The 14,679-nt window shown below is 30.5% G+C and overlaps 1 protein-coding gene across 1 annotated transcript; it reads right to left on the reverse strand.

Moving 5' to 3' along the window:
• Window positions 1-9,533: 9,533 nt before the first annotated feature.
• LOC126772738 (uncharacterized) lies at window positions 9,534-12,851 on the reverse strand. Its single transcript, XM_050493271.1, has 2 exons — window positions 12,627-12,851; window positions 9,534-11,218 (listed from the first exon to the last, which is right to left on the reverse strand). The coding sequence occupies exon 2, from the start codon at window positions 11,178-11,180 to the stop codon at window positions 10,626-10,628; it is 555 nt and encodes a 184-aa protein (XP_050349228.1). The 5' UTR covers window positions 11,181-11,218; window positions 12,627-12,851; the 3' UTR covers window positions 9,534-10,625.
• Between the last annotated feature and the right edge of the window lie 1,828 nt (window positions 12,852-14,679).

Genomic DNA, 14,679 nt, shown 5'->3' on the forward strand with positions numbered 1-14,679 from the left:
CTAGTTTTATTTATACAAACATCGAATTACACAAAGATAATATACGAATAATATAATTTGGCAATATCATTGATCACTATACACAGGTAACTTACTTGTAACACAACCGCTGGGAGACGTACGAATTGTCCGTGGAGGTAGACAGGTTATATACATAGAACTAATATTATGTAATATCAACACGATATTTATGTATTACAAACGATTCGTTTTGAAATGTTTGCTCCTATTATATCGACCTTATCATAAAACTTATTGTATGTTCATTGTTCAAATATTTAATCTGTGCATATGATATTTTGTAAATATTTATTGAAATTAAATATATTATTTAACAATTTGTTTCATTCTTGTATATAATTAGCTTTATAAGTGGGGCGATGATATGAATAATCTTTGTTGTGATATTATTATAGTAATAATATATTCGATATAAGTTTCTTACATTATATAATCAATTGTAAATAATCGAGTCGGATTATAGGCTGTGGCTTCAAACTTTGTAAGTATGTGACTAAATTTAAAGATATTTATTATTTCAGCAATAACATGTTTTTGGAGATCTCCTAATCAATTTGGGTAATCTTTAAAATCTCTATAATCCTACAGAAAATAAGCAATTATGTTTTCAAATAAATTATAAGTAAATATCTGTTTCATTTCAAATCAACTGCTTTAATTTCATATGTATTTTTCAATACTTCTATACGAATAAAATGTACTTAATACAATTACAAAAAATACATGATATTTTTAATAAAGCTGAAAATAAATCTCAAGTCATAGTATTTTTAGTTATAATTTTGTGGATGTTATATATTATTAACTGTTTTATGTTTTCCTCAGCCGAAATGATAACAATGGTGAACGGAAAGAAAGTCATGTTGTTGGACGGTTTTACTTATTATAAGAAAAATAAAAGCGGGAAATTATTCAAGTGGGCGTGTACAATGTCGGCGACATGTAAAGCTAATATCAAAATCGACGAGAACCAGATCATAAGGGACGGGAATCTGCAACATTCACACGAGAAAAAGATTCTAATGAAGGTGTCCTCGGGAGAATACATTCGACTGTAATCGTCAGGTACATTTATATATATATGTTTAATGTTACAGGAAGGCGGACTGATAGGCGGGCAACCTGATGCTAAGCGGTCACCATCATATACATTTGCGATGTTAGATATATTAGCCGTTTATATTGGCATTGCGCCACCAACCTTGGGAACTAAGATGTTATGTCCCTTGTGCCTAAAATTACACTGGCTCACTCATCCTTCAAACCGGAACACAACAATAATAAATATGTTGCTGTGTGACGGTAGAATATCTGATGAGTGAGTGTCTACCCAGACGGGCTTGCACCAAGAAAATATATGATTTACTTTGTAGAAATTTAGTTTTTTTTTATTTTCAAATTAAAAATTTACGCAAAAATATAGTAGCTTCTATTAATATTAAGGGATGTTATATTTATTCTTTGTTATTAAATTGAAACTAACGATAAGATCTGGCTGACAAAATTTGAAGAGACATGGAGCGAATCTTGGCATTATTTAGTTATTTATATAAACATTAAAACATAAGCGTGCATACTTAACATGTAAGAAATGGTAAGGAAAGGGTAAACGAGAAACACTGTTCTATACTTACAGATCAAACAACGCTAAATGCATTAATTTTTTTTAAGCATAACATTTTTTATAAGCATCGTTAGTCCACTTCTTTAATATACTAACTCGCTGACTTTCGCAGGTGTATTTGTATTGATGGCGAATATGAAACGACGTTTCTACTACAAAGGTCAGTTGTACTACAACAAGAACAAGAGCCTTCGATGGGATTGTACCTCGTACCCGAAGTGTAAAGCATATGTCATACTAGACGAAAACACGGTCATTCGAGAAAATTCTTGTCACCAACACGGTAAGAGGGTTCTGTCGAAATCCGAAAACGGTACGTACAAAGTGAAGAACACGCGATCCACGGAATACTTATAACAACAAATATACCAATATTTGTATGAAAGTCCATATATTTTGGAATGTAATGTATAAATGTGGTTTTTTATTTTTTTTTGTGTTTACGTTACGTCGAATGCGTTCTTATTTAATCTGTTATGTAATCTATATAAAAAACTTAGATTTTTTTTAGCAAACATAAAATTGTTTAGTCACATGCTTACAATTTGTCTGTCGTTTTTTTTTTTGATACAATCAGTATTGTCTGAGATGTTCGATATAATCTGTACCATATGTAATTATATAATAACTACTTATATATCTACCTTTTTCATTTAATACACAATCTATTCTACTTTAAAAATAAATATGACGCATTAACATATACATTTTCCTACCTCTATTACATATAATATTTTATACATAACATGAAAATTAATAAAACTGCTTGTCGGAACAAGCACACCCTGTATTTGATCCTACTACTCAAATTGATAATCCTTGTCAAATAAAAAAAAAAATCAGGTTGTCCGAAGAACATTGTACAAAAATAATATTCTTGCTCCCTTGATTCGATATTAGTATTCTTTATATATAATATATTTTTTACTATACGAGACGAATCAATTCGAGGGAAGATACATATATATATATATGTGTCACAAAAATAATTCATATAACATCGGTCACTTTATATTTGAGAATATATTTAAGTACAATCTATTTCGGACTTATATAATAATAAATATAAAAATATATTTAATAAAATAAACATTTTTATCAATAACTATTCGATAAATTAGCTGTTCTCTGCTACTATGTATCTGATAAATTACACACTTATGTAAATAATATAAGAGCTGTGGTATATTAGAGAGTTTTATAAAATTCGATTGTTCAATTAGTTGAGCTTAGATTCATATTGGTACCAAACATAGAAATCATGTATACGCGCTAGCATTTGGCATTTTCTTATTTGGCAAAACATTCAGAAAATATATACATACATAACAATTTTATATACCACATTTCTTTGTATATAGTATAAGTTTCACATTATTGGACAAAATTGCTTCGAATTAAATATTAAGAGGTCAATCATATTCGATTTAAAATAGACATTCACAAATAATACATTATTAAAACAGTATTATATTGTACCTTCTCAAAATTAAATTTAGATTATTTAAGTCGAAAAAATCTTGAAACCCTGTCAAAGATTTTCATCGTTGGTATACTAGAATAAGATTCGTCACATATTATCTATGTAAAAATATATTGGTATATATAATATATATTTCAATTACATGAGGAGTAAAGTTACCCAACTCTAGATTTATTATTCTATGCTATTTGCTAATAGGACTACAAACAGTTTATTAAACAGTAACAGCCTATGTATGTCCCACTGCTGGGCTAAGACCTCCTATCCCTTTTTGAGGAGAAGGTATGGAGCTTATTCCACCAGGTCCGCCACGCTGCTCCAATGCGGGTTGGTGATTAATATATATTTATTCATACAACTCGACTACTTAAATCCACTTTAATTTTTATAACTACTATGATACGATAACTTCATCCACATTCAAATGGCAAATTTTTCACGAATCCGTAATGAATACCATAGATTATTTTAGATATCGACCAATGAAATGCACGCCCGCTCAAGGTCTATATTGTTTATTTATATTTACTTTCGCGATTGGACAACACAAATAGTGTCAAACTGTACATTTGTCTTGATGAAAACTTTGTACTATTTTTTTCATTTTGAAAGTTTTGAAATAATTTATATATTACATCTTACATTTACGATCGAGAATATTAATTTTATAGCTATAATCATATTTTCTAAATCAATATATTCATTCTTATAATAATAATAATGATATTAAAAACAATTCAAACCATGTCATGGCAGGGTGTAACAAGTTAGTTCTTGTTATACAAGTCAGAGAAAAACTCTGTCATAGACAGGAACGTAAAATATAAATCTCACAATTTTACAAGTATTTCATGTATACAGAAGAAAATATATTAATTCTAAATTATGTTAATATTTTGGCTTAGAATTAATTTAACTGTATACCAAGTTAAGTCTGTAAAAATTCAACTCTAAATGTTATATATTGTAGGAAAATATATTTGTAGATGGAAAACTAAATATGGGTAGAGGTAAAAGGTAATTTGTCTAAGCGTTTAAATAATTCCCAGAACCGATAAAGATTTAATTTAGCTTGGAGGTTTCGGGCCGCAGTTGTGTGTGCTCTGTATATAGACTATCCTGCCTCGGTATGTGTGGAGGGCGGCTTTACACCAAGGACCTCTGGAGCACCTCCATCTGATCTTACCGTTCCTAGCGCAGCCGTTAAACCTGAACCTGTAGCCGCCGACATTGATGCCCATCTTGCCCTGCTTACTGAGGCAGTAGGAGGCGAAGCAGTCAATACCAGTACCGATCAAGCCAACTGTAAGGAAAAACTGCGTTAGGGACTGCTTTTTAATGCTTGGACCTATGTACTAACACATAATATATAGTGAGACATTAAATTTAAGTATATTTATAATCTATATTCAATGATATATATTTTCTTTTATTATAAAAATATTGTCATTGAATTGCATTGAACTCTGATTCCTTGAGAGAAACTGTTGAAAAATAAAATAATTATTAAATATGTGTCACATCTTTAATTTAAACAAAACACTTACATTTATTATAAAAAAATTGTATTTTTTAAAAGAAGTGTTTAATAAATTTTTTTTTATTTTTTTTATTCACAAATAATATTCGATTCCTATTTCAACAACAATAAACTTTTTTTATTTAATTACATAATAAAAGAGATTATTACAGATGATATAATAATTTACTAGACGAATTGTTCGGTGCATAAATCTGAAATAATCTTTCGAAAATTTATTAATAATAAAGCTGCATTATTCTAAATAATAAAAAAATGGCACATTATTTAGACTATTGTAAACATAACTTTAAAATTATAGTATTGACTTAAGCTACATCTAATTTTGACTTTTGACATCTTTACAGTTCGCTTTGGTCTCTCCAACCGAGGGCATCTTGTGGTGCATGTCGGTGATCACAAGTTTATCAAACACGAGTGCTATAAGAAGAAGATAAGGTGGACTTGCAACAAACGCATCCAACTGGGCTGCAGGGCGAGCCTCACCACCCACAACAGCGTCATCGTTAGATCCTTCTTGGAACACAACCACATTTAACATCGTATCTTCTTCCAAAGACTTACTAATTAGATTATCGTGTTTAAGGAACAGTATCCCTATTTACAGGATTTAACTTATTGTTATTACAATCAAAGAACGCATTTGCGATAATTTTGATATGACTTTTTAACAATCTTAATTTTATATAAGCACTTTTTAAATATATTTACATTGTTAAGAATAAAATTTATTGGCATTTTATATTAAATTGTGCCAAACTGAGACCATTCCTCCATTTCACACTGTGCCTAACAATTGAGGATGTAAGTGCCTTCTATCATGTTAAAGCTTAAGATAAATATTTAGATAAACTGTCGTGTCTATGTTATAGCTTAAATGATATGTAATATTATATTAAAAGTATTTACAATAAATATTATAAGTTATGTAATGTTTAATATTTCTTCCTTTATTATAACAATATCAGAAGGCTCAATATATTCGATATCGTGGAGCTATTCTGTAAGAACAGCGTCAACTCTATCCTGAAATGCCAAAAAGTAAATATGCGATATTCAATTCAATAAATATAGCACTTCAAAGATCGTCGTCATCACTATCTGCTCACATCAATCCACTGCTGGACATAGGTCTCATGTCTGGTGTTTAGTACACCAGACATGAGACTTTTTTCTCACTGTTCTGTGCTAAACGGATCCATTGAGACCAGACATTTTTTTCCATCTAAACTGACTGTCTCTCCGCTTCTCAAGGTCACTCCGTGACAGATCAGGTATCCCTCCCCTCTCCACTTTTACCTCGTGACACGCTTCCTACGTTTTAGAAGGCTTATCTTTAAACGTCTATGTATAATAGTATGATTCCCGAACCGGTATTTGAACATTTTACGGTCGGGTTAGGTTAGGGTTGGTACAGATATTTACTCATTTCTTGTAGCTTTTCAGCCATTTAATATACAAAATATATTTTAACTTGAATATAATAATGCCAACTGTACCTAGTGTTCAACTCTTATGCATATTTTAAATTTTAACCTTATATATATAAAAAATAATTCTTGTATTTGTTCGTATTTTATGCGTTCACGCATCGTGACTTGATTGCACCACTAGCGTGGCATTTCTGACATAGTAACATATTTGTAGCGTTCGCGCCACAAAAAAGTCGTGTGGAATTATTGCTTATAAAAACATTTACAGGGGAATGGAGGGTTACCCAAGTTATAAATAACTTATTTTTAACAGACTGTATCTACATATTCTTAAAATTAAGCATTACAAAATCTGTTGCATTGTCTTATTGCGAATATTGATAGGAACAAAATACGTTTGTAAATGGACGAGTATATAACTACACTATGTTTAACGATCATATACTATATACAATTTATATATTCTTGATGAACTTTTATAAATCGGACTAGAATATAACTATACGATACCTTAATAATAATTAAATTAAAAGTTAAAAATGGCTTTTTATGTGAGAATATAATAACTAAAGATAAAATTCTTGTCTTATTTAAAAATCGTTAATAATTAAAAAGCATGTCATTTTCAATCGCGTGCACGGTTCCATAGCCAAACATAGATGGAACACATAATGTAAACATGCATTGCGATTCTTCAAGAAACTTCTCGAATTTTCTGAAACGTAATTAATTATGGCAAGAGTTCATTTCAATCACTTCCTCCGTCGATTATGGTAGATGCAAGTGTGATATAGCCTTTCTTCGTTTTTAACGATTTTTCCATCCAACGTCCTGACTATAGCCCTGCATTGCCTTGTGTTCCTGTATTTGCAGTACCAGAGCTGCATTCGTCTCTGTCGATACGCATTGTGTGGTCGGTATAGGAACCCGCAGTACATTAGTTTCGGATAACCGCCCCCGTATATTATTTCAAGTTCTGAAAGGAAAATTTGAATTTAGGCTAACGTGTTTAAAAAATAAGGTTGAAATTTCATATATTTCTTCAATATATGCTTGTGATTTGAATATGTATGTATTCCTTTATTGGATTGTTTTAGTACTTTAATATATAAATAATTATAATTTTATTTATAATAATTTCGTAATGAAAACATCACTATTATATATAAAATGTTTTAATGACAAAAAAAAAATTATAACAAATAAGTTTATAAAAAATGCTATTAGGAAACCAACATTTACCAATAGGGTTGGCAATAGGGTAGCTGAGAGTCTATATCATTATATTGATTTTTATATCCTGCTGAAGAAGGGTTCGAAGGTTTTTATTTCTATCTCGAATACTGTTTGCAGGCACTTTTTTGTCGACTTTCAATTGTTACCATTGCAAAGGAATTAGTCTTACAGCCTTTGAATTAATAGTTGAGGTTGAAATATTAAAAAATATTGAATAGTAGATTTTAGTAAAATGAACCAATTTATATTTTATTCTTTAAATTATTTTAGTGGCAGTTTAAGTTGATCTAAATATCTATTTCTACATAGCTATATGTACAATGGGGCGTTTTGACACTATGATTTTTTTATTTTAAAATTATATTAAACATTTCGTTTCAATTGTTACTAATAGTCATTTAAATTTAAGTTAATAAGTTAAAAAGTTAAGCATTATTACAACGATACAATACAAGTAAAAATGTATGTAAACAATCACATATAGATAAAAAAAAGTATTTTATACTAACAATATTCTATTAACGGCTGTTACAGCAATACATTAACAGCCAACATGTCTTAAAACACGCTGAACATAGTGATATATTACATTAATGTTAACATTTCCTTAACGATGATTCCTTCCATACAATTAAACATTTTTAATACATAAAAATGTTTCACATTAAAAGGAACTACATTTTTTTTTTATAGAATAGGAAGGTGGACGAGCATATGGGCCACCTGATGGTAAGTGGTCACCAAACGCCCTTAGACATTGGCATTGTAAGAAATGTCAACCATCGCTTATAGCCAATGCGCCACCAACCTTGGGAACTAAGATTTTATGTCCCTTGTGCCTGTAATTACACTGGCTCACTCACCCTTCAAACCGGAACACAACAATATCTAGTACAGCTGTTTTGCGGTAGAATATCTGATGAGTGAGTGGTACCTACCCAGACGAGCTTGCACAAAGCCCTACCACCAGTACATATCTTAATATAAAATTATTTAAAGATAAATCTGCTAATACAACTGAAGTTACTGCTTCCTCTAACTTAACCTATGATTTCGTTTACTACATTGTATATAATATAAAATATAAAATTTATAAAAACATCGACTAAAACCATTTCATCATTCGACATAAGAACGTGATACAAGCAAGCTATTCGAACAATTAGTTAATATATACGTGTAGTATTAGTATATAAATCAATGATTATGGAAGTTTTTAAGTTTCTTGATGACGTCTCCAGACGTGATTGCAATTGCTCGGCACCGATTGAACGATTTGCAACACCGCCATCTAGTGCGACCACCTCTACCATCATAGTGCCTCATGAAGCGATGATTTCCAATCATTAGAACCCTTCGACCTCTCATCGTCACATATCGAGCCCCGAAGCCGGCTGAAATCAAATCTATTTTTATATCATAATTGAAACATGGAAATAATTCGTTTTTTATTATATACCTTTAAATTAGACATATATTTAAGAGGGATATTTTATATCAGTGGCGTTATGTCAATAACAATCAACAGTTTTAGTCAAATCAATTTGTTGAGGCATTCCGTTGTTTTTTCTCTAACTCTGTGAAATTATTAAGACTAAATATTTAATTAATTAATCAATACCTTTTTTTTAATATATATAAATGTCATTGATTTTTACGTTGTTATGTTTGTATTTGAAGCGTTTCAAATTCAGTCAATTGATATTTTTTCGAATAAAATAATATGCCGTGAGAACATTAAGCTAAAAAATAAATGGGAAGCTGTACGAGAAAGGCTCAACATTAAAAGAATAAGATGGCAAATATACAAATACAGCATATTAATAACTGAACATGTTTTTTGTACCTTTTAGAGAACTATATTTTTTTATGTAAGATGAGCAGGAGGCTCACCTGATGGAAAGTGACTACCACCGCCCATGGACACCTGCAACACCGGAGAACTTGCAGGTGCGTTGCCGGCCTTTAAGGAATGAGTAGGCTCTTTTTTGAAGGTTTGTATGACATATCATTTCGAAAATGTCGCCGGAGAATGCTGGTTTAGAGTTATTGTTCGAGGCAGGAAATGCCTTAAAATCGCGGATTTCTAGACACCGATATTTATTTTTATATCTTCAAACTAGTCTTTGTCATAGTTACAGCAACTTTTGGGGAAAATAATAGGATTGATATTAAAAGTTATTTTTAATTAAAAAGAAAGGCTCAAATTAATTCAATATAACAATTCTCAAATTAAAATTAATATTGTTTAAGGCTAACTTACACCATTTTATATTATCTACTAAAGCATATTACAAACAATAAATTCAAAATAGATCTAAGACTGTTTATAAACAAGCTTTTATTTACCTAATTCACCTCAATCAGTTAAGTTGAACTGAAAGTCAGTGGCAGAATTTGACGCACACATATTATTAGATGTTAAAAAAAAGCTTGTAAATATGTCACTATCATTTGCTCCAATTAAAATTTCATTATTATTATTAAAATCTTATGAATAGCCTAATGTAAAAACTTAAAAATAAATTAAAGTAAATTATCGATTTCATATGACTGTGGAATGGTTGATAAAATATTGTTTAGTTTTCGTTCAACATCCGGTCGCTGAGAGAATATGACCCTGACGTCTGTCACGTATTGTGTTACACTATAACAATAAAACTTAAGATAACATTGTATGAATTTAAAAATATATCATTTCTTAAAATCACAAATTTAATTGTAATAAAATATGTTTTTTGAGTTTTTAATAATATTTACCTTGTAATGATTTTTGGAAATATTATTATTATAAGATTTACGGTCTTAGTTATAAACCTTGTTTGGCGGGTGATTAGTTAAACAATGCTGTGTCTTACCTTCTTATTCAAATGTCAATTAAATAAAGATAAAAATATTGGAATCTTGTTTAGATTCCAATATCGCTAGGTTTATAAGTTAAAAATGATATTCTATGGTGAATTTTATTATTCCTTTCAATCACGACTCTGACAGGTACGCATCATTTCATTTAGACATTAGCATAAAATACATTTAAATTAAATTGAACGAAAAACCTGATAAAACGGTACACTATACTGTTAACATTATATTATAGCTATGTATTATAAATTTTAACAAGACTAATAATATAATATCAGTTCTACTAACACATTACTTTATATTGTAAAGATTATTTTATCGTTAAAAATACTGGTGTGAAATACAATTACAATTATTGTTATCAAAACTATTATTTTGAAAAAAAAAAACTACTAGCCGCGTATAAACTATTAAAAAAGACTACTATTACATTTTCTCACTACTGTCGTCAGCCATCTTATTAGCTAATAAGTCATCTATAGGAACATCAGATATATTCATGTTTAATGTTTTATCTATTTCTGAGTTTGAAGATAAATCTTGTTGAACTTTCTGCTTTAGTTGTTCTGCTTCATTTACTGAACTATTCCCAACGTCAGTGACGTTTATAAAACAATTTTCACCGCTACTGTCATGGTTTGATTTGTCATCCGCTTTGAACAAATCTTCTAGTGATGTAGTACGAGTGATAACGGGCACTGTGTTCTTTTCACGTTCTGTCATCGTGAAAGTGTTTTCTGTTTCACAGAAATTGTTTCTAAGTGGATCTTCTTGCTCACTCAATTCTTTCTCATCTAATGTTGTTTCTGCTGGTGTATTTGGTGCGGCGAAGTTGAATGGTTGGGAAAGGGATAGATTTGCTTGTTTAGATTTCTCGATTTCCATTTCTTCACCGTCTGATAATATTTCGATGGGCGCCTCGTCCCTCACGACTTCGATGACGTCATCATCTGAGCCGTTATCAATCACCGGATCACTCATTACCGTTGTAATATAGTTCAAGTTATTATTTTCTGAAACTAAAAGAAAAAAATATTATAGTAACAGTAAACGATTTTTCTGAAGAAATAATTCGCAGCTATGTCTTAAAACACTATGAAATAATAAATATGCATATCCAACAAAATAAACAATTACATCAACTTATATTTCAATATTCAGTTGACGATACTAGAAATAAAAAAATTACATTTACAAAGTAATCCTCATCATGTAACGTTCACATCTAAGCAATTAATTGATAATGAAAAATATCTTAATATTTATCAATATTTTAAAATTATTCATAAGAATAACTTTAAGAATAAATAAAGTCATAAACATAATTTTATTTAACGGTAAACATATTTGTATAAAAAAACTGCGGGTAGGTAAATAATACTGAGTGTTATAGGAACCTACTTAAAAGAAGTATATATTTAAAATTTAGATAATTTTGAATATTATATTACAGATTAAAAAAACTTTTATTATTATTAATTATTGTTCTTATAATTTAAACCGAAGTTGTTTAATATAATTTTCTGTGGTAAGTAAAAAAGCAGCACATAAAAACGCAATATTATATATATATGATAGGAGATGAAACATTGGTCGAGTCTAGACTCCAAAGTCTCGAACATCGACGTGTGGTTGCATCACTTTCAGTCTTCTATCGGATACGTTTCGGAGAATGTGCACTGGAATTACATGAACTAATTCCTTCCGCCCCCTTTTACTATCGAACGGCTAGGCAAACGAGACCAAAGCGCCATAGGTACACAGTGGAAATTCCTCACCTACGTACGAAGCGCTTTGTATCCACATTCATCATTCGCACTGCGGAACTGTGGAATGCTTTGCCTGAGTCCGTATTTCCTGATAGGTACAACGTTGGTGTCTTTAAATCCAGAGTGAACAGGTATTTTTTAGGCAAGCGTGATACATATTAGACCGTGTCGATGCTTAAGATCAGGCAAGTCAACGGTCAAACAATTGCCTATTAAGTGTAAATATATATATAACATTGAATAAAGAAAAAAACAGTTTGATCGAATTATATTAATAATTGATACAATCTCTTAAGTGAAATAATAACGACGATTTAACGACGGTTAACTACTCATTTGAAATGAAATATACTAAACACATCAAAGACGAAAATACGAGGTGAAACCACCGGCGGCAACTTGTAATAAAATTTTTTATAATATGTTTTTCATGTATTTTATGATGACATTTGACCTTAAGGAGGTGGATGACCTTAAGCAGGTGGATGACCTTAAGAAGGTGGATGACCTTAAGAAGGTGGCGGGCACCAACTGGATGCGGAAGGCGGAGGACAGGGAGCTTTGGCGCACCTTGGGAGAGGCCTATGTTCAGCAGTGGACAATGACTGGCTGTTGATTGATTGATTGATGATGACATTTGTAATATATAAAACATTACCCTGAATCGGTTGTCGATGACGACTCGTTTATAAAATTAACTTTTCTGTTGCTTTTCCTTGTTCTATAGCAATAGGAATTTCGTCTCCATCGTTTTCTTACTAATTCTCTCTCTTTCGATGTCGTATCTTTTACAGTTTTCTATTTACCTAGAGCCTTTCTTGTATCGTACCTTAGTCGATTATTTTCTTTAAATTGTTCCCATTTCTCAGGATCACGCTTAATGCGATTCATATAATCCCTTTTGGCTATTCGGCTTGGTAACTGTTTGTCAGCTTTAGCTAGAGATTTTACTTTTATTATTCGAGGAAATTCTAAAAGTAATTAATTAATTATTTGAAAAATTAATTATGTAAAGGTATACGTATAATTAATTTTGTCATAAAATATAATGCGTGAAAACACGCGATAAAAAGTAAGTAATATATTTACTGGTGGTAGGGCTTTGTGCAAGATCGTCTGGGTAGGTACCACCCACTCATCTGATATTCTATAGCAAAACATACTTGATATTGTTGTGTTCCGGTTTGAAGGGTGAGTGAGCCAGTGTAATTACATGCACAAGGAACATAAAATCTTAGTTCCCAAGGTTGGTGGCGCATTGGCTATAAGCGATGGTTGACATTTCTTACAACGCCAATGTCTAAGAGCGTTTGGTGACCACTTACCATCAGATGGACCCTTTGCTCGTCCACCTTCCTATACTATATAAAATATATATATATATATATTCACACCTTGCAAGTGGCAAAAAAATTTAATTACTAGCCAGAATCAGAATGCCAAAAATTTAAATGAGTTTTTATTAAATTTCAAATAAAACTTTATTTTTATCATTATCATATAATATAACTTTATATATTACAGTTTTAATTTAATAAAAATAACACTTGTACCTGTACTTATATTTAGGTAAACTAAAATATTAACATAGAACTTATACATGTATTTTTAAAATTTTATTAAAATATTGAATTATTTGGTACAACCAGTTGCAATAATAAAATTCCTTTTTTATCTAGGAGAATATAGAAAAATTTGTGATCATCATTTTTTATGAAAACTCATATTTACGAAAAAACTAATTAAAATTCTAGATATTCCCAATTTAAAAAAAAAAGTATTAAACTGAAAAAAAAAATCTTTGTTTTAAGTGTGACTATGTACACCTAAAGGGTATATATTTCCGTCGATGATCCTGACGGTACACTTGCAGGAATACATCAGTCGTTTCGTACATCGCCAGTAACTTCTGCCTACTCTCTCGTACTCTCGATGGTAGCGGTGCCCACTCAGAACCAGTACTTGACCGCCCTTCGAAGTCGTAAATATTTGAGCTGATGGATAAAAAATATTTTTAATGATACCATTGATTTTATATTAAAAAACGAAGGTATATCATAACAGTGTATAGGTATTAAACATTCGATAAATAAGTTAAAATAACAGAATGTAGAGGCAGTTTTGGTAGCTATATTTATATCGCTATCAGAGCAAAACAACATATCAAAAAGTCATACTTAACAGAATAACAAAACTTAATGATAAAAAAATATATTTATTAAGTTACACACATGTGTTCATCATCAGTTTGCAGTAGAAAAATCCATATAAAATTTATGGATAACACAAGGTGTTAAATATAATATAACATGCATTGACTAGAGGTTTTTGGATTATCAAATCCTACTTTATGGAACTCTTGGCTGTAAACTGTTATTAAGGGTGAGTTATTTGGGCTTAAACATAATAAGGTACAGTTTTTTATGTTCAAGTATACTTTTTCTGTGTTTCTTTAAGAGATTTTTTATTTATTCTTTCCACGACTGTCTACTGATGAATGTTTTTCAAAGCAACTGTTCTTATAAAGCTATCGCTTTCGTCCAGTATTTTTAGTAAACATCCCCTACAAACGGGTTCACGTTTTCCGTGAATTGGTAAAAAATATTTATATGTCTTCGCCCGACATTTTTGCCGATCAGTATCTAATGTCTGTTGCCTTTGAGTAGCGTTGTCTTGGATCATCATTAATGAAGCTATATAAGTAGATCTAT

Source organism: Nymphalis io, chromosome 13 (genome assembly GCF_905147045.1).
Source record: "Nymphalis io chromosome 13, ilAglIoxx1.1, whole genome shotgun sequence".
Lineage (NCBI taxonomy): Eukaryota > Metazoa > Arthropoda > Insecta > Lepidoptera > Nymphalidae > Nymphalis > Nymphalis io.

Excerpts from the sequence above, each read along its gene's own strand:
- LOC126772738 (XM_050493271.1), bottom strand. The coding sequence starts at position 11,180 with ATGAGTGATCCGGTGATTGATAACGGCTCAGATGATGACGTCATCGAA.